Genomic DNA, 20,068 nt, shown 5'->3' on the forward strand with positions numbered 1-20,068 from the left:
TTTTTTTTTTTTCCCCTTCATTTTCAGTGCTCTGGAAGCAAGACCCCAGTCGAAATCAGCACATCAAACCCCCGTCCTATTCAGGGCACTTTCTCATCCTTGCTCTTGTCTATAACCCCAGATCTTTTCGAGAAGAGGCGTAACGACCACCGCTTGAGGGGAAAAAAAAGTTGCACGGAGAAGGGGTGAGGGGACTTTAAAAGTTCAGATACCAGCGATTCACGAGGGACACGAGTGGAGCTGAAGGGAATTCCTTCTCTCCCTTGCTCGGCTCTCTCAGCTCAGCGGGGCCGGAGTCCTGCGCTCTGGCGTCTTCGGGCAGGAAAGGTTTCCCCAAACGTGTGAGACCTGGGAGAATGGCACCTCTCTGCAAAATCTGCCCAAAGACTCGAGTTTTGCCGTGAAAAGCTCACTTTGCTCTGCGCCCGCACGCACGTGTGGCTGTGGATGTCTATACGTGCAGCCGCCCCACGCCTGGAGATCAGATTTACATTTCCTACAGAAGTGAACTTCTCCCTCCACAAAGTGCGCGCAGCGCGGGGTACACAAAGGGAAACACGGCCTCAAACAAAGGCGCAAGAACAGCCGCATCTTTGCGTGCCCGACACTGTTTTGTCACTTATATTATCCCCTCGATTTGGTATTGTGTTAAAAATATCGGCAGGCTGGGAACAGATGCTTTTAGCAGAGAGTGGGGAAGGAGAATAGAATTCACCTCGCCCTTTACTGGAAACAACCATTTAGACGGCGATTTGTTTTTTAGCATAATTTAATACAGTGAAGTAACGGATTTTTAGTGTATGAAGTGGAAAGAAAATAGAAAACAACGTCCGGGAGAGAAGGAAAGAAACGCGTGACTGGTTTTAAGACTCCCCCCATCCCTTGGTTCAACAGAAACATTAATTTACATTAGCAATTCTGCATCTTTAAGATAAATTACACAGCGGCGTAATAGATTTAAAGTACGCCAGATTTTTTTTATCATTAATTGTAAATGTGCAAAATACCTGCTGGTACTTCACTTTAGAAGAATGTAATTGGCAAAAATGGGAGGCTGATGAATAGATAATAGATCCTTAACTACCAATAAACAGTAAGCACCAGCCAAGAGTATTAGGATGTGATCATAATTATTCTGCCAGCCAATGGGAGGAGGAGAACTCAGCCCTAAAATCATCTCCGGACCCAAAGGTAAACGCGAAAATACGGACAAGGCTGGAACCGGAGACTTGATCCCCTGTCCCGTCTGCAGGAGTCCGGCGTGTCCCAGCTTTGCACGATGCGGCTGCCCTGCGCTTTGTGCTCCGCACCGCGCGGCGCGGGCAGCGCGGAGGAGCCAAGGGAAAATAAATAAGTTCGGAGCAGGAGGACGACCCCTTCTCTCACCGGGACGAAATCTTTCCCAAGCGGGGCATCTCTCCCTGACGCCCCGGGGCCGACCAAGGTAACCTCGCCGGGCTGAGAGTACCCGAGAGGTGGCAGGGACATGGGGTGTCGCGCCGGCGGAGCAGCCCAACTCCCCCCTGCCCCCACCCGAGGAGATGCAGGGCCCCCATCTCCTGTCCCGCTGAGCCTCCCCCCGGCCCCCGTCCGCCTACCTTGGTCGCCGAGCGGCGGCAGGGGAGGGAGGGCAGCGCGGCTGCGGAGGGGCGCGGAGGGGCGCGGAGCCGAGCGGGGGCGGCGGCGCGGCGCGCTCCCCCCGCGCTGGCGGGCGCGCTCCCGCCGCACTCCGATCCGCGGCTCCATCCCTCCCGATGGCGCTGCCCGGCGCTCGCCTCCCCTCTGACGCACTTTAAAGAGTCTCCCCCTTCAACCTCAAGGCGAGTAATAGCGACCAATCATCAAGCCATTTACCAGGCTTCAGAGGAAGCTGTTTATGTGATCCCAGCACTAATTAGGCTCATGAACTAACAAATCGTTTGCACAACTTGTGAAGGGGCCGATCACATCCATGGATTGTCTTTGGACTTAGGGGGGGAGGGGGGGGCGCGACCGCCTTTTCCTTGCAGGAGGGAAACTTCTCCCAGCAACTTTTTTTTTTGGTGTGAGAGTGTGTGCGTGGTGCGTGTGTGTGTGTGTGTGTCTCCCTTTTGGGTACCGCTGGCTGCCGCTGCCTCCTTTTTCTCCAGCCCCTGTCTATTTATGTGTGTATCTATCCCTCCTCAAGTCACTCCCTGCTGCAAACTTCCCCGGATCGTCTCCCGCGCACCAGAGAGAGACGGGCAGAGATTGGGTCGGGGACTCTCGTCGCGGCAGCATGTTTCAGCCCACACCCAAGCGGTGTTTCACCATCGAGTCGCTGGTGGCCAAAGACAGCCCCTTGCCCGCGTCTCGCTCCGAGGATCCTATCCGGCCGGCGGCGCTCAGCTATGCCAATTCCAGCCCGATGAACCCTTTTCTCAACGGCTTCCACTCCACTGGCAGGGGGGTCTACTCCAACCCGGACTTGGTCTTTGCAGAGGCCGTCTCCCACCCGCCGAACCCGGCCGTGCCGGTCCACCCCGTGCCCCCTCCTCACGCCCTGGCCGCCCACCCGCTGCCTGCTTCGCACTCCACGCACCCGCTCTTCGCCTCGCAGCAAAGGGACCCCTCCACCTTCTACCCGTGGCTAATACACCGCTACCGGTATCTGGGCCACAGGTTCCAAGGTACGTGCAACTTTTCTTCTCCTTCCGATCCAGCCCTGCATCCTCCGGCGGCCCCGGCCGGTCCCCGCCGTGCGGATGTTGGGGGACGGCGGGTGGGCGGACGGCCCCTGCCCGGAGCGGAAGGCTCGGCTCGGCCGGGCCCGGGGTCTTTTGTCCCCGTCTCCCCCTCCGCCAAACTTGGGAGAGCTGTCAGAGCCTAGGGGCTTGGGCTTGGTTTTGTTTTGCTGCTTTTCCCGGTTTGTTTTGGTTTCCCGGGAAGAGGGGGGCAAGCGGGAAGGCAAGGCCGGCTGGGACCTCGTCAGCTTTCTGCCCCCGTTAAGAGCAGAGGAAAAGGTGGATGTTTTTTGTTCCGGTGTGTTAAGAGCTAGAGAGGAGCCCCCGAAGGAAGCGGCCGCGCAGAGCGGGGAAAGGAGAGGTGGTGAGGCTGAGCTCCCCCGGGAAGGCGGCGGTGCCCGCCGAGCTGCGGGGCCGCAGGAAGCTCCCGCCGCCGCCCCAAGTCCGGCCCTCGTTAGAGGGGAAGAAACGAAGCGAACCCCAGAGAAAGGAGGAGGGGAGTGTGTGTGGGGAATTAATCCCAGCGCCGGAGCAGCGCGGGGAGATGGGGCTGCGGAGGACAGCGAGGAAGGGGCACGGAGGGCGATCCCGACCGTGCGGTCAGCGAGGGGCTCCGAATGCCAAGCGATTAATAACCAGCTGAAGCGAAATAACCGAATCCAATGGCGGACAATCAATAAAATCCCCCTTGCTTAACCCTTTGTAACCGGCAGCGTCTTCTCCGAGGGGTGAGCCGATTTCTCCCGTAATGGGTCCGGCTTCTGCCACTTTCATTATAGGCAAACCAGCAAACAAACAAACAAACAAATCAGCCTCCACTCGCAGGGATCCATCTGCCTTTTTTTTTTTTTTTTTTCCATGGTATTTTTATTTATTAATTCGGAACGAAAACAAACCACCTGCATGTTACATTTTCCCCGGCCTTCCACAGCCGGGCCGCTGCAGCCGGGTTGGAAAAGGAGCCACTCTCTCCGAAGCCAGGCGGTCTGAGACACAAAATGGATTATTACCCTTTCAGAATAAAATTACAGGTTTCGCTCACCAAATTATTTGTCGCAGGCACCAGGCGATTGGTAACGAGGGGTAGATGAAAGGCGGAAATGTCCTGGTGTTGAGCCACAGCCTGATTTCAAACACACCCTCCTCCTCCAACGATTTTTAAAGCACTTACAGAGAGAGCCCCTCGGTGCCGCTTCCACTTTGGAAGGACCAGCCCGGAGAAGCAGCACAGGGGCACCCCGGAGGGAAATGCCCAGCGAAAAACCCCGATTTACCACCCCCCGCTCCCGCCCCCGCTCCAGTGCAGGCCGGCAGGAACGGGATGGGATGGGATAGGATGGGATGGGATGGAATTGAATGGGATAGGATGGGATGGGATGGGATGGGATGGGATGGGATGGGATGGGATGGGATGGGATGGGATGGGATGGGATGGGATGGGATGGGATGGGATGGGATGGGATGGGATGGGATGGGATGGGATGGGATGGGATGGCCGCTCTGTGGCCTCCTCGGAGTTTGATTCTTCATTTCCACGCCGGTTCCCAGCGCCGCCGAGGCAGCGGGGAGGGTCATTGGGCCGGGAAGGCGGTGGGAGCCCCGCTGCGGGCAGCACACCGGTAGAACGAAGGGAAGCGGCGGGAGAAAGGCTCCGGCCGAAGTTTTGGGCGAGGGAAGCCGAGACAGGCCAGGGGAGCAGGCGGGAGGCTCCCGGAGCCTGGTGGGCGGCCAGGGAGACTCGAGGGGCTCGGCCAGACAGCCCCGAGAGCAGCTGGCCACGAAGGGAAGATGGAAATAACAAACAAATAGGGAAAGACGTGAAGCTCCGGTGATCCTGGGGCAGGGGGGCAGCCGTGAGGTGTAGCCGTAGACACCGCAGCCGTGCTCTGGCCAGTTGTTTTTTTTCTTCTGCTTTATTTTCTGTAGTGTTCCCCAGGTTGTGTTTTAGCATTTTAATTTATACCAGTCCTCTCCTGCTCCTGCTTATTTACCCTTCACCTCCATGTATTTATCAAAGGAAAATTCAATACAAAGAAGGAGCTGAAAACAAAAAAAAGAAACTATAGTTGGATTTATCCTGAGGATAATGGTGGGAGACAAAAATTATTGCCCTAAAAAGTGCTGTCGAATGCGTTTGGGGAAAGTGTTTTACTAATCTGTTTTACCCTGTTTCCCAGGGAATGAAACCAGCCCGGAGAGCTTCCTATTGCACAATGCACTGGCCAGGAAACCCAAACGGATCCGTACAGCTTTCTCCCCATCCCAATTACTGAGACTGGAACATGCCTTTGAGAAGAACCATTATGTAGTAGGAGCAGAGAGAAAACAGCTGGCACACAGCCTCAGCCTCACGGAAACTCAGGTAAGGGGCGAGCAGGGAACGGGCAGCTGGGAAAGCGAAAGTACCGGCATCTCCTTTGGAAAACCCACCCGGCCGGGCCGACCCTCGGGCAACGGTAAGGGCAAATTCTAGGGGTGTTTAGGCCTCCAGACCCGAACCGGTGCAGCGGGGAGAGGGATCTGCCCGGCCTGAGTGCCGTAAAATCCTTTCCCCGTTCGGGATCTCACGGCCCGTGCCGGGGGTCCGGCCGTGGGAGCCGCAGCGCTCGGGGCGCGATTTGGGGTCCCCCGGCAGCCGCGGCTGGAGCTGCGGCCCGAGCTGCGATCTGCGGCTCCGGTCGCTTTGCTGCGGGACCGCTCTGACCCTCCAGAAGGAGTTCGATGTTAGGGACAAAACCCCCAAAATAAATGCAAGGGGGGCAAGGGGGAGAAGCTCCCCTTTAGACCCTAAGGCAGAATCACTGTTTCTTGGATGAATTTTCGCTCGTTTCTAGCCGACAGAGGGGATGTGACGAGCCGGTTCAGGAGGGCAGAAAGATGAAAAATAAAAGCAGAGATATTACTCACAAGGAATCCCCCCCTCACCCCTTCCACTCCCCCCTTCCTCCCCCCGCCCCAGCAGCCTGGCTGCGGGCCAGAACCGCACCGGAGCCTGTTTCGGTCTCTCCGGCGGGACGCTCGGCGATGTTTCAGCCGCGGTCGTGCCGGGCCGAGGCTCTCGGCAGGTCCCGGGGCCGGGCACTCGTGGCGGGGGCGCGGAACGGGCCGAGAGCAGCGGCGGGGCCGGGCGCAGGCTGCCCCCGACGGCCGGGGAGCCAGGGCCGCTGCGAGCGCGTTTTTCACGCGGTTTTCTCCCCGCCGGAAGAAAGGCTGGAGTTTGGAGGATTGGTGGATTGGTGGTAGTTGTTGTTGTTGTTGTTGTTGTTGTGTCGGGCTTTTGTTTTGTGCCCTTCCAGGAGACTCGTGGAGAGAGGGCTCCAGATGGGGATTGTCTCTGCTACAGTATGTGGCACTGTACTGGAAAAAAAAAAAAAAAAAAAAAAAAAAAAAAAAAAAAAAAAAAAAGCCAAAATACCCAGCCGCAGCCTAGTTCAAAGTTCCCAGTAAACACAGCGTTCTCTGGGCGGATTAAGTTGTAACACTTTTTTTTTTTCTTTCTTAACTCCTTTTCGTGGGGGAAGCAATAAAGGGTTTGGAGCTTTTGTTTTAAAATGTCTCCCTAACAAAACAATAAAAAGGGATCGCCACTTTTATGAGGTTCCCCGAACAAGGGACCGGTCACAGGCTTATTTCTACTGGAAAGCTGTATTTAAGGTGGTCTTTGTGCTGCTTGATTCCGAAGCTGGTTGGGGTCTTTTGTCCGGATGTCAAACCCCCAGTCCCCTACAAATGAGCTCCCTTTTGGGAGATCAGCGTGCAGAAATGAACCGTCCTCCCCTTCAATTAGCAAACTAAAAGCAAATTAAACTCACCCCTTGTTCCCCGCTCAGCTTTTTAATGGGGGACTTTTGGAGAATATGAAAATGCAGCAGAGATGTGTGTCCGGCCAGTCAGGTCTCTGTTCTGAAGAGGCAGCGAAGCGGGTTAAACCAGCTTATTAAAATGCTCCAGTTCCCTTTCCCCCCCATTGCTGAGGCCTTTATCAGGCACTTTCAGACAGAACCAGAGTTTAAATTGCTTTAAAAAAAAAAAAAAAGTTTACCTTTCGACGCTACAAGGAGTGTGGCCAGCCCTGGAGATAGCTCCCAGATCAATACTATCTGTAATTAAAGCACTGAAGTCAGCTGCCGGATGGTTCGGTCAGATTTACGCGGCGCTGAACAAAATCAGAGGGATATTTCTGATTTTCTGATGCCACTTACCGCTTCCACCGCGCTGCGATCGCTCCTGGACGGCGCGTCCCAGGGAAATGCTGCGGGGAGCGATGGACCTTTTTCTATTCGGGGCATTTTTGTACATTTTATTCGCTTTTCCACGAGGGAAAAAAAAATAAATCCCGTGCGTCCGCCCCGCAGCCCATCCCGGCGCCCCGTTAGAACGGAGGAGGCCCGGCCTTTGCTCTGCTCGGCCGGGCAGGTGGGAGCCCCGCGGCCGGCCCGGCCTCCCCGCCGCCTCTCCCGGGGCTGGAGCCGGGGGAGCCTCGCCAGGAGCGGGGAACCGGAGCCTCTCCGGGCGGCGGGGCCGTCCAGGTGACGGCCCACGGGCGAGCTCCACGCAGCGTGGGCTACCTGGGCGCTGCTCGGGGCTACGCGCCCGCGGAAGCTGCGGGTGCGCGCACGGCGCATCCCCCGGCGCTGCTGCCCGCTCCGAGCGCCGGGAGCTCGGGGGGCCCGGGCAGCCTGCCCGTGCCTTTCCCGCAGAGCTTTGGGGGCAGCGGGGTCCCGGCTCTGCTCGACACGCCAGGCCGGCCAGGGTGACAGCAGTGGGGACACGCCGCGGGCAGGGCACGGCCCCGGTGGCACACGGGGAGTGAAGCATCCCCCTGGTCCGGGCAGGCGTCGGACTAACGCCCGGTGCCTTTCCTCCCGCAGGTAAAAGTATGGTTTCAGAACAGACGGACAAAGTTCAAGCGGCAAAAGTTGGAAGAGGAAGGTTCAGACTCACAACAGAAGAAAAAAGGGACTCATCACATTAACCGGTGGAGAATCGCCACCAAGCAAGCCAGTCCAGAGGAAATCGACGTCACGTCGGACGATTAAAAACTGGCACTTTTGGACTTTTGCAAGCCAGCACCCCACCAACCGAAAGTGTTAAAGGCTCACCCCCCCACCCCCTCCACCCCCGCGGCGTGGCGGTGCGGGGAAGGACACGGAGATCTTCATCCAAACGCGATTCCCACCCGGGAGGGAGCTGGGAGCGAGCGAGGGCCAGCCAGCGAGGGCTCCGAACTGTGGCACTGCCGGCACCGCTCTGGCAAAGGGGATCTGTCAATCAAAGCCAAAACACCGGGACGAGGTGATTGACAGGTATTCCGTTTATCGCAGTCCACTTTTAAAAGCATAACGTGAAAGAAAAAAAAAAAATAATTAAAACTATATAGAAAAAAAAAATTAAAAAGGAAAAAAAAAAAATAGAAGCAAAAAAAGCCCCCAACCAAACCAGAAAAATTAACACCTTACGGGACATTTTGCACTTCACGGTTTTTTCCGTCTTTGAAAGAGAAATTTCCATAAGCAGCCAAAACCCACACCTGTTTCAGAAACTTGAATTGCATGTGTAAAGCCGTCTGGGGAAAAAAAAAAAAAAAAAAAAAGAAAAGGAATAAAACCGGAAAAAAATTACTCCGGTTCCTAAAGACAGAAATGAATTGTAATTTTTTTTTCCCTTTAAGACAGGTTCTGTGTGCTTTTTAATTTTATTTTACGAGAAATGTGCAGTCTGTAAACATTTTATAATAACTTCTGGCGTCAAAGTGTTTGTGAAAGCTAAATGAAGTAGCAGTAACAAAGCATAGTGTTCCTTCCGGATGGACAAACACGGTGGGGAGGGGAGGGACGGGAGGGAAAGGCGGGGGGGCGGGGGAGGTTGGGTCTGGTCATAACTTTTGCTGAAAAAAAAAAAAGAAAAAAAGAAAAAAAGAAAAAAAATTCAAATGGAATTATCTCCCCCCTCCCCCCAACTGTACCCCATTGCAAAACCGGATGATGATTACTTTTTTTTTTAAGATTTACAAAGCGCAAACCCAGCGACCAGTTTTGGCGGTGGGGACACCTTCTAGGCTGGGAGGATCCAGAGAAAAGGGACTTAAAATCGCGGATTGATTTTTTTTTTTTCTTAATGACCATTTTCATTGGGTCAATTTTCAAGCACTGACCTTATAATATTCCGAGATCATAGAGCTACTAAAAAAAAAAAAAAAAAAAGTGACAAATGTTTCCTTCATGTCTCCTATACCAGAATGTAAATATTTTTGTGTTTTGTGTTTAATTTGTTAGAATTCTAACACACTATATACTTCCAAGAAGTATGTCATTGTCAATATTTTGTCAATAAAGATTTATCAATATGCCCTAATTTTTTAAGCAATATCTTTTCCCTTTCACCCCCAAATTTCTCGGAAACCGATGGTTTCCCCCCACACCGCCTTGTTTTTAGCTGCTGAACCCCCGCGGCCGCGCCGCGCATTCCTGCGGCCATAGGCGCATTTTCTTAATGTATTCGCTGGCTGCTAAATAGACCTCTAAAAATAAGCCGCAGAGGCGCACTTGCTGTATATAAATACCCCAAACGCCCCGAAACAGAACCAACCAACCAAACAAAAACCTCAAGGAGAAACCCAGCCCCTTCCCTGGTTAGAAGCTGGAGCGCGGACCGGTTCGTGATGGTGAAACTGGCCTGCAGCAGCCGCGCTTTCCTTGGCAAAAATATGTGTTTTATTCAGACAGAAGATTTTTTTTTTTTTGGTCTTTTCCCCCATCTTTTCCATCCCCTGTCCAGGTCGGTGAGGTGAGGAACAGCTCCTGAGAGCAGAGGCTGCGCCCCAGCTGCTGCTCTCCCTGCCGCTCTCAGGGAGCGATCCTGGGCTGTACAGAGTAAAACTCTGACATTAAAGAGGTGGGGGAAAAGGGAAAAAAAAATTAAAAAAAAAAAAAAAAAGAAAGAAAAGAAATGTTGCTCTGGGTCCTTGAGGAAACTAGCTGGTTTTCTGGGGGTACACAGTTGTTTTTTCATGCTTCATTTGCTCCTTAGCCTGATAGACTGCATTAATCAGTTTTATTTCCATTGATAGAGAAACCTCGTCTGCTCTGTTCGAGCTACAAAGAATCCTGCAAGCTTTTGTGAAAGTGCAAATCAGTTTAGGCAATTATCATACCAGGAATATGAAGGGGAAAGAGGAGGCATTGCCCAGTGGTCTCCTTTAATCTCTTAATCCGTGGATCCAGGGGGGCTAGTTGGACATAATTTAGGACAATCTGACTACCCTTTACACTGTGATAAGGCGAAGTTACAATGCATCGCAAAAATACAAGCTTTGTTAAACATACTGCCTTGAAAAGTTAAGATTAGACATTCTGTGCACGTGTTGGCTCTATCGGGTACTATGTAAATTTAATTTTTAAAAAAAAAATATCCTCTCCTATTATTTTTTTTTTTTTTTAGCATCTCTTCTTATACAATCCCGGTGACTTTCCATTCACTTGCGCTACAAATATGAGAGAGGCCCAGTCAGGGTTAGGACGCATGTCGCAATGCAGTCCCTTGCATTTAAACCTAGGCTAATTATTGAGTAGAGCTATTCCCAAGGCAAACTTCTCGTCGCGTTTCTTCCCTCCTCGAGCAGCTGATGGTGCAGATCTGGAAGCCAAGCAGGACGCACATTTCCCCTGAACTGCCCGAGCTGCCTTGCTCTCCACTTCAAACCCGGGCAAATGGGCAAACATTAAACGGATTGCGGCCGAACAGCAGACTTGGCCTTTCTAGAAATTGTTACCCATCTTGATAAAAGGCTTATTTCTGCAGGAACCATATACTTCTCTCCCCACGCCACTTTTTTTTTTTTTAAATTTTTTTTTTTTTTAACCGTGAGGGAAGAGAGAGGGAGAGAGGGGGGAAAAAAATTAAGCGTCCTATGTAGCGTAACAGCAATAAAATCTTCAGAGAATGCCATTAGCTTTGAAAAAAAACCCTAAAAGCTTTATTACAAACCCAGCTTTGAAAATAGGGGGGATTAGGAGTCTGAAAGGGTCCCACAATGGTTAGAAGAAAAGGTTTCATGCTAATGAGGTTAATGCCCTTTGTATCTCAGGACTCCACAACTTCATTACTCCCTATCTCCGGCTGCACCAAGCGGCTCAGAACACTGCAATCCACTCCAGCTCTCCCCTGCCTTGCCTAGAGAAGGATTTGATAGCAGCTCTGTTCAAACTAGATAATTATATCTTTTCAAGTCGGAATTAAGATAAAGAAAGTGAAGCAAAGGCGGCTAGCCTTGATCCACTGCAAACAAATTTGGCGCACTTTCTAGTCTCTCTCCCCCTGCCTCAATAGGCAGGACAGTCAGCTTATTAGACCCTCATTTGCTTTATTAATTCATCTATTTAAAGTGGCAGGATTAGAGAGAGGGAGAGAGAGGCAGAGTCTAATGTGGGACAGTGGATGCCAGGCAACGTGGAAATATAAATATTGGCGAGATGCTATCCGAGCGGGTGTTCAAAAATACATTTTATATGAAATAACTGAGAGGGGTGGGGGAGGGAGCGTGGATTTCGGGTGGCGAATTGCAAACTCGGGCGGATTTCTACGGCTTTTTTGAAGGAAGGCTGGGGCACGGCTGCCGGGTACGGGCTCTCCCTCCGGAGGACGCGCGGCCCTCGGTGCCCGGCGGGGGATTTGGCCCCGCTGGTGCCCCGGGGTGCCCAGGGGGCTGCAGGACAAGCGGGCACCCCCGCAGCCCGCGGCCCGCCCGGGGCCGCTCTGGCAGCGCTGCGCGGCGGCCGCGGGTGCGGAGCGGAGCGCGCTGCCCCGCGCAGTCCCGGGAGCGGGGCTGCGGCTCCGGGCGGCCGGCTCTGCGTGCTGTCCCTCCTCCGTGGCTCTGCTCTGTCTGTCGGCCAAGGTCAGCGCATCCCGCCCCCGCCCCTCGCCTCCCCCGGCCCCTCTCGGCCCGGGGTCCCCGCCGCTGCCGCGCCCGCCGGGGGCCGGATCCGCACCCTCCGCAGCGCTGCTGGCTCCGCGTCCGGGACCTGACCCCTCCGGCCTTGGGTTTTTAACCCCTTCCCTTCTGACACAGCCAGCGGCTCCCAGCCCTAGCTGCTTGCCGCCGGTGGGATTTGCGCTCCCCACGCGGCGCAAGCCCGCACCCGCGCAGCCCTGTCTTTGCCACTGGACCGGGGTGAGGCCGGAGGCCTTGGGAGCCCTCGCTTTGTTGTGTTTAAACGCTGTTTATTTGCTTTCCTCCTCTGACGGATGGCGCTGTTACCTGCGAGGGCTCGGCGGAAATTAGCGGTCCCCCCTAATTAGCAGCCAGCCTCGGCACAGCCCGTAGGAAACAGGCAGAGCGGCTCGGGCCGGGTTCCCTGCTGAACGGGATTCTCCCGGCCCCTGCTCCCGTGTCCATCAGCGGTTCAGCGCTGCTCGGAGCTAACAGAGCCATTGATTTACTTCTGCAAAGGGTCCCGCTGCGAGGGGGAAGCGGGAGTTTAGAGAACCTCCTGACCCCGAGCCGTAACCTCTCTCCTCGCCAGCCTCTCTCCTGGTGGGACACTCGCAGCCGGGGAAGCCCAGCCCGTGGCCCACGCTTGAAACCGAAAGGGCCATTAATCACCTTCCCTCGTCCGCTTTTAATTGACCTTTTGCAATTAGCGCCTGTTGCAGGGAAGGCGACCCGTCGGTGGTGAGGGAACCCTCCCGGTGCCCCCTCGGACCCCTCTTTCCCGGGGGGGCCGCGGCTGTCCCCGCCAGGCACGGCGGGGAGGATGCTGCGGGCGCCGCTCCCGCACCGGGCTCAGCCCGCCTGGCAGGTGGCTGCCCTGCCGGAGCAGGGAAGGCAGGATCTGCCTCCTCTCATCCTTCTCCTTCTCCTTGTCCTTGTCCCCGCCGTGGGGCCGCTCGGCCCTGCTGCCTCGGGAGCCCCATGTCCCCGCACGGCCTGGCTGGAGCCCCGGCTGCTGCGGGGGCTCCGGAGAGCATTTATAGACCCGCTCTCCATCGCCCACGGCTGGACCTGACGTCAGGAAGAACTTGATCTCGCCCGCTTTGCTCCTGCTTCTGAAACTGATCCTTGAAATGAGAGAACAGACTCTACACAATTCCCATGGCCTTGACATAAGGTACAGCGATAAATATACACCACTAATGAGCAATTACCATATAATCACCTTCCAATTAGCTCGCATAATGATGAATTAAACATTCTAGCCTGCTGGATTAGGTTTCTTACTTTGTATATTATTTACGAAGGCTAGCTTCTGCTGAGCACCAAATATCAAATTAGATAGGGAATTTTCAGTTGGGGGTAATTACGCATTCAGAGCATGCCCGGGGTTTTTGTCACCAGCCAACTAAAGTGTATTGGAAGGTAGTGTCCATCCTTTTCTGTCTTTCCTTTTTGATGTCTTAAAACAAAGTCCACGCTTTTCTGCCAATGTTCCGCACGTCGCCTCCCCCGTGTTAATTCTGCTTCCTTCACCAAGGCTGGACAGACAGAAAAACTGGCCCATTTTTTTCCCTGGGACAGTAAAATAATAGGGAGCAGGCAGAGGCAGGATCCGGGGGCAGCAAAGGATCTCGAAGTCCGAAGAAATCCGGCCTGTTATCCCGGACAGGTAGAAAAGCCCTGGCGCTCTGCTCGGGGTGGTGAGGACTGGCAGGACACAGGGGGGGACATCCCCCACACCACCACCCTGGTTGCTCTCGCACAGACCCCAGGACACCCTCCCACGAGTGGTTGTTTCCTTCACATTCCGGGGAGAGGGATCCGAAAAAATTGCGTTTGGTCGGTCTGGGCTGAGGGAAGGGGCAGGAAAGGTTTTGAGGGCCGATTGCCCCTGGAAGGGAGCGAGAGGAGAAGCACCAGCCCCTCAGGAGGAGGGAAGGATGCGGAGCCCGGGCACCCGGGCAGCCCCAGCCCTCACCCACAGGGGATGGAGGGACGGCGGCTCTGGGCGGGGAGGGGGCTCGCAGCCGCCGTGTGGAAAGTGGGAACCCGTCTCGGAGCTGCTTGGCTTTTGTTGGTTTAAGCTGGACCCTTAATGTTTTCTTAATTAAGCGCTTGAGTGTGAGTAAACCTCCGCGAGGCGTTTACAGCCTGGCTATAAAGTGGGAGCGGGGGATCTCCCTGCCTCCTGCAATGCCTGAAAACATTCCTCGGGGGCTTGAAGGGGGCAGAAAGCTGCTCCACAGGGAACAATGTTCTTACCCAGACTCCTACTTGGAATTACCTTTTTAAAAGTCCTTCACCTATAAAGGAAGAGACAAACTAGTAGTATCCTCTTTCCTCGCTCCACTCTCCCGCCTGACACATGGAGCTCTGGAAAGTTTCAGGGATTTCCAGTCAGGAAGGGAGCAGTTCAAAATAGCAGAGATGCTCAGCTTCAGCTGCAGGTTTTTTTCCCCCCCTCCCTTTCCTATGTAATTGTGTTTTTTATTGAAAAAGGAATTTAAAAAAAAAAGGGAAAAAAAAAAAAAGGAATGAAGAATTCGAAACAATTTTTCCCAGTGAAATTTGTCTGAATGAGTGTTGGTGACCTAGACCCAAATAAGCTTAGCTGAGGTGAGGAAACTCATCTGTCAAATCCCGCACAACTGGAAGCAGCAGCTGATCCGAGCCTGACTCGTGAGAAGCTGCTGGATTCCGGTGTTTTTGTGGAGTTACACTCATAGCTTTGTCAGTGTTTGAACAACCTTTTTGTGGTTTTGCTGTGTTCACAGAAAGCGCGAAGTCCTGACTTTCTCCGCAAGGCCGGAGAATACAAGCACGGCTGTTATTTTATCTTTAGATCAGCAAGTGGGTATCAGAGGCAGGGAAGAAAGTGCATTCTTGTGGGTTGCGAGACTGAGATATTCCTAGATAAACTCTTCTGTGATCTCATTTATAATCCACGCGATCACGGCTATTTTATTTGGCATACGTGTGTCGAGAGGAGGGGTTTGCTGCGATGGGAAGTTTAGGATCCTAATATGATTTAAAAACCTTTTTCAGAGAGTTATCTCCTGTGCGACCCTCCTTGTCCCGGGTAGCATGTTGCCTTTTTGTAGCCCACACCTTACCTGATTCTCCGTGGGCTGCCAAATATCTGCTCAGAATCAAGGAAAATAGAGGAAAGGGGAAGACGTGATTTGGAAGAGTAAAGGCTGTTCAAATAAACCATGAAAAGGTATTTTCATAAGAACAACATTATTTTATTTAAATTCCATAGGAATGCAAAATAATAGAAAGCCCAGACAGACTAAAATCTGCAAGGAAACAGAAGAAAAGAAAAGGGGAGAAAAAGAAATAAAGATGAAAAAAAAATGCACGTGGGAGATAGGGGAAAAGAGGGAAAAAAAGAGAGAGGAAGGAAGGAGGGAAGGAAGGAAGGAGGGAAGGAAGGAAGGAAGGAAGGAAGGAAGGAAGGAAGGAAGGAAGGAAGGAAGGAAGGAAGGAAGGAAGGAAGGAAGGAAGGAAATGGAAGGAAATGGAAGGAAATGGAAGGAAAGAAGGAAATGGAAGGAAATGGTAGGAAATGGAAGGAAATGGAAGGAAATGTCGTGTGTAAGGAGAAGCCAAGGTCCCAGTGTGGGATTGAGTGGAACCGTGGCAGGGACAGTATCAGGAGTCTGGGCAGAAGGGCCGTGAGTTCAGCGCCGGACCGACTTGGAAATTCACGCCAATTTGTCTTTAGGAGACTGAAGGGCTGTCGGAAATCCGCTTTCTTCCCACCATTGTGGCGAAGTCCTGAGAGGCTGGGGTCGGTGTTTTCTGTAGGTTTTCCCTGGCAAATCAAAATCCCGGCTCGGCAAAGCGGAGGGTCCCGGCGGGCGGGGAGCGGTGCCCGCGGAGCAGCGCCCGAGGACATCGCCGGGCAGGGCGGCCCCTCTGCGCGGCCTTTCCCCTCTCCCCAGTGGGCACTTCTCCTACCCGAGCGCCCGACCCTGGCCTTGGAGAGGCAGGAAAGGAGAGCCGGGGCTGCCCGGCGTGGGCAGCCGTGTCCTGCGTGGCGGGGACCACCTTCCCGCTGCCTCCCCGCGCATCGCCATGGAAACCGCTGCAGCTGCACATCAGAGTTCCCGGAGGCTCAGCCCCGGTGCCCCGGCAGGGACCGGCGGGGACCCCCCGGCCGCGCTGCCGCTGCCGGGACCCGAATCCCCCTTCCCCCGCCTCGTCCGTCGGTGGGCAGGAGCTCCTCTTGGAGTGGCTGCCGGGAAGAGCCACTCTGGCTCCTTTTCCACCCTGACAGGAGGGTCAGGGATAGGCGAGGGGTGGCTTTGAACTGGGCGGCAGCAAACGGGGACTGACACCGGCCAACAACCCTCTCTCGTCCCCTCCTTGTTCGGGAGGGAAAGGATGGAGATGCCAGCCGGCAATTACGGGCCCAGAGCTTGTCCCTGCCCTCCTCTACCATCGCTCAAGCTTTGCCCGTCCCAGGCAGCGACTCTCGTGTCGCCCCAGGGTCCCTGTCCCCGCACCCGACCCCGCGGCTGTGCCCAGCGCAGCGGGAGCTGCAGCCCCGGCCCGCTGCCCCTCCCGTGGAAAGGGGCTGCTCCTTCTTTTTTCGGGTCTAAGGGTAAAAGTCGGTCAACCTGCTCACTCCTCCCTATAACTTAAATAAAAAAGGAGTAAAAGGCAACGTTTACACCAGTTTAATTAAGGAGAGCCCTTGTACCTTGGGGGGGATCGCATCATTTCACATGAAATATTCATACAGAAGGTTTCCCGAGCTGCTTCGTTTAATCATTCCTGCTGCCAGCGAAGGGCTCTGTCTTTATACATAGCTGTAATTTGATTTTAATGTCTCCACTTTTCCATCTGCACATGTCCGGAAGGTAAGTTCCCGTGAGGAAGCCAGGGCTGAGAAACGCTGCCCAGCCCGGGCGGGACCCGCACCCGCGGAGCCCTCCGCAGCCTCCCGCGGGCGCGCATCTCCCGGCTGCGCATCTCGTCTCCCTCGCTCACCGTTCCAGCCGTGCCCGCCGCTTTCCCTCTCCTCCGCTGGACTGTTTCGCATTCAGCTGGGTGAAACAGCGCAGTTTTATATCCCTATTGAAAGGGGGGAAAGGAAAAAAAAAAGACAGAAAACAAAACACACAGAAGGAAAAGAATGTGGCGTCGGCTAATTTAAACCAGTTCGAGTGGAAGGGCTGTCAGTTCTGTAAGTAAATGTTACTGTGTTGATTCAGATGTTGATTCTCGCCTCGTTGCTGTCTGAGGGGGAAGAGCTGGGCTGGGGCTCGGAGCGGAGGGGCCGGGCAGGACGGACGGGAGCAGGACCCGACACCTCCGCGCTCCGCGCCTCTTGGCAGGCTCCGGCTCACCCTGCCTGGATGGGGAAGATGATAAAAGAAGGGACATTTAGCCCTGAAATGATGAGCCCCACTTCCCCCTCGAGGTACCCAGGCAGGCTTGTGTCAACCACGCTGTTTAGTGGGTGTCACCAGCTGGGCGGCGGGCAGAGAGGCGCATGTTAAATGATGCCATTAGACTGTAGAGCAACAAGCAGAGACGAGGTAATTTGCAGCAGTTCTCAGAGCCGGTCCGGTGATCTGTTAATCTGTTGCCACCAGCACTCAGTCAGGGAAGAAAATAATAAACCAAAAAATCTGCAGAATGGAGAAAAATCTGACTTACCTCAGACGTGGACACCTTGTTAGTGTTCCACTTGTAAAGAAGGAAGGGTTCTGAGTGAACCCTGTCTGTGTTTAATCAGACTGTTCCTCCATTTGCTGTGTGTAATATATCCTCCGTGGTTTAATCTGTTCTCCTTTCTTTGTTAAATTTGTTTTTTTTCCTTCCCTTTCTTCATTTGGATCCTGTGAGTTTTGGCATCAGCCTGTTGGAATTATGAACCAGAGGGTGTCTGCAGAGCAGGAGCACCATTCAGCACCTCTGCCTTTGCATGTCCCATGCAGAAGGCAGCTGTGTGATCGGAAAGTTTGGGATGGACGTGCAAACCTTCACCCCTCCAGAAGCTTTGCTCAATAAACGTCCCTCTGTCATTCATACCAGAGCACAGAAAGAGCTGCTTGTGCAGGTGGGAATGTTTGTGTGGGAGGCTTTATACAAGCCCTGCATCCCGAACCAAATATCCACAGTGGCTGGAGATGTGAAATAGAAACTTAAACAAGGTCAAACCAACTGTTTAAAGCCAATTCCTTCACAACATTACTTTGTCTCTGAAATAAAAGAGATAGGCCCTTGGGTAGCTTGAAGAAAACAGATTTTTAACAGGTGACTTGGAAGCAGCCGTGTTTTGAAGAGGTCAGGGTAGAAAGAGTGATACTCCCCCAAATTAAAACTGCTTTACAGAAAGTTGAAATCATAGGAGATGCACAAAACTACAATCATGATGTATATTTTCAGCATTAAGGAGGAGATATAAAGTGTGTTTGAGTGTGCTTTATTTTATTTCAGCCTTCCATCCTTCCTTGATATTTTTATTTTTTTATTTTTAAAATGGAAAGGATTGTCAGGAGACCTCCCTAAAAATGGTCTTTGGTCTTACTGCAAATATAGGGCTGAAACCAGCAGCCCTTACTTAACACTAAACCATTTCTGAAATGGCTGCTGGATTGCACAGGAGGGGATCCAGGGTATTTTCCATTATTCATAAATATTTCAAGCAGGTAAGTTTAAGATTTTTTGTTTTTGATGAGCTATTCTCACACACATGCACACAGACAAGAACTACTTAGAACACACTTGGATTCAAGTCCAAATCAATGAATAAATTACACAGATGGGTTTCATTGCTTCTATATTTGCTGTATGTAACAAATCAGCAAAAATGTTCAGCTCATTAGCAGGGACAATACTGTGTTGGAGGGGTCAGACACGAGAACGAAAGAAGCATTCATTTTTTCCTGTAATGTGACTGATGTCTGGCTGAACAAGTGTGATTTATACCAGACCTCTCTGTTAGTATAACATATTTCTGCAATTCTTGTGAGAGAGCCCGAAACATTCATACATGACAGAATCAAAAATAACTCCCTCTGAAAGGCTAAATTACATGGTTTGGAAAGTTTCAGCTGTATACATCTCATGACACTATTTTACTGCTGAAGAATTGTCTTTTTTTTACAAGTGATAACTGCAATCCAGTAGCAGCTAAACCATTCCAGTGGGTATATGTAGCATATTTGGGCTATATATTAAAAATCAGTAACTCTACATGCTCTAAAATAAAGGCTTTACATTTTATCTCACAAATGAAGGCCAGTAAATAGTGAAAGAGCTGTGCAGATATTAATAGCCCCTGTTCCATACCGTCAGTTTTCTAGGGGGACACAAAATATCTGTCTTTTCCCTATCCACTGTCACCCAGACTTATTAATTCAAGATAAGATTGCTGTTCTGAATGGAGCCATCAGGTCAAACACTGGAAACTTTTCCACTTCTGGCCCAGGGATGAGGTTGAAAGAGGGTGAGTGAGGACTGCTTGGAAAAGAATGCAGGAATTTGTGCAAATCTTTCAGCTGCCATCCTGTGATTGGTGGCAAAAGCCACCTGTTTTGATTTTCCATTGAACAGGACTTGCAGATTGTGATAAATGAGGCTGCTTTTTGTCATGACTGGTGTCAGAATCTTTTATTTTCAGTGCTGGGATGCTGTGCAGGTGACCATACAGTGAAAGCCCCTTCAGCAGAAGGCACAGCAGACGTGTCACTGGTGAGTTTGAGGTGCTCAGGGGACAAACATGGCTTTTGTGTTCTATATTCCTATGGCTGCTCAAGCCCAGCTCTCTCTATCTTTTCTCTGCTGACCGATAGAAGTTCTGTGATGCAAACAAGGCCCAGAAAATCTTCTGTATAGCACAAGGACCAATTATGCATTTCTTGGAGCACTTCCATTAAAGGAGCACCTCTTCCAGAGATAGTGATTCACTGCTGATTGGTGAAGCCAGTGATTTCCCACATGAAGGTTGGTGTGGCTCCTCCATTCCTCTGTACATGGCCGCTCCTAAAATCTGGCCCTGTCTCAGGGACACACGCTCAGTCACTGCCTTTGCAGAACACACAGCCAGATATTAAACTACTTTCCTCAGTGCATGTAAAATTCCCTTCAGAGCCTGAAATTTTGGATCTTTTCCTTGCCTAAAATTCTATTTAGCATCTAAGTGAGACATAGATAACAAGCTGGCAGGTTGGAGGTAAAATGACCTTTCTTCCAATGAGTAACAACTGCGTGCGAAGGGAAACAACTGCACGCAAGGGTTTTCCATGGGAACCTGACTCACAGCCTACTCAAGAAACCACGAAAATGCTTCACCAGGTTTACAGCACGTGTGCAGGGTATTTTGATGTGTTCTCGTGATGCAGACCTGAGTGGCAGCTGAAGTCACCGTGGCACTGGAGCCCTGCTGTGGGCGATGCTCTCAGAGGCTGCTGCTGAG

The 20,068-nt window shown here is 52.5% G+C and overlaps 1 protein-coding gene across 3 annotated transcripts; it reads left to right on the forward strand.

Moving 5' to 3' along the window:
* The first annotated feature begins 1,986 nt into the window (after positions 1-1,986).
* EMX2 (empty spiracles homeobox 2) lies at positions 1,987-19,330 on the forward strand. 3 transcript variants are annotated; one of them, XR_002466769.3, is made up of 4 exons: positions 1,987-2,648; positions 4,880-5,064; positions 7,574-8,008; positions 19,274-19,330. XR_002466769.3 is itself a non-coding variant. In XM_021545196.3 (3 exons), the coding sequence occupies exons 1-3, from the start codon at positions 2,258-2,260 to the stop codon at positions 7,739-7,741; spliced, it is 744 nt and encodes a 247-aa protein (XP_021400871.1). In that variant the 5' UTR covers positions 1,987-2,257; the 3' UTR covers positions 7,742-9,056. The 3 variants fall into 3 exon arrangements, 2 of the variants coding, with proteins under 2 accessions (XP_021400871.1, XP_021400872.1); XM_021545196.3 differs by lacking the exon at positions 19,274-19,330 and having other exon boundaries at positions 7,574-9,056; XM_021545197.2 differs by lacking the exons at positions 4,880-5,064; positions 19,274-19,330 and having other exon boundaries at positions 7,574-9,056.
* The last annotated feature ends 738 nt before the right edge of the window (positions 19,331-20,068 follow it).

The sequence above is a fragment of the Lonchura striata genome, chromosome 7, assembly GCF_046129695.1.
Source record: "Lonchura striata isolate bLonStr1 chromosome 7, bLonStr1.mat, whole genome shotgun sequence".
Classification (NCBI taxonomy): Eukaryota; Metazoa; Chordata; class Aves; order Passeriformes; family Estrildidae; genus Lonchura; species Lonchura striata.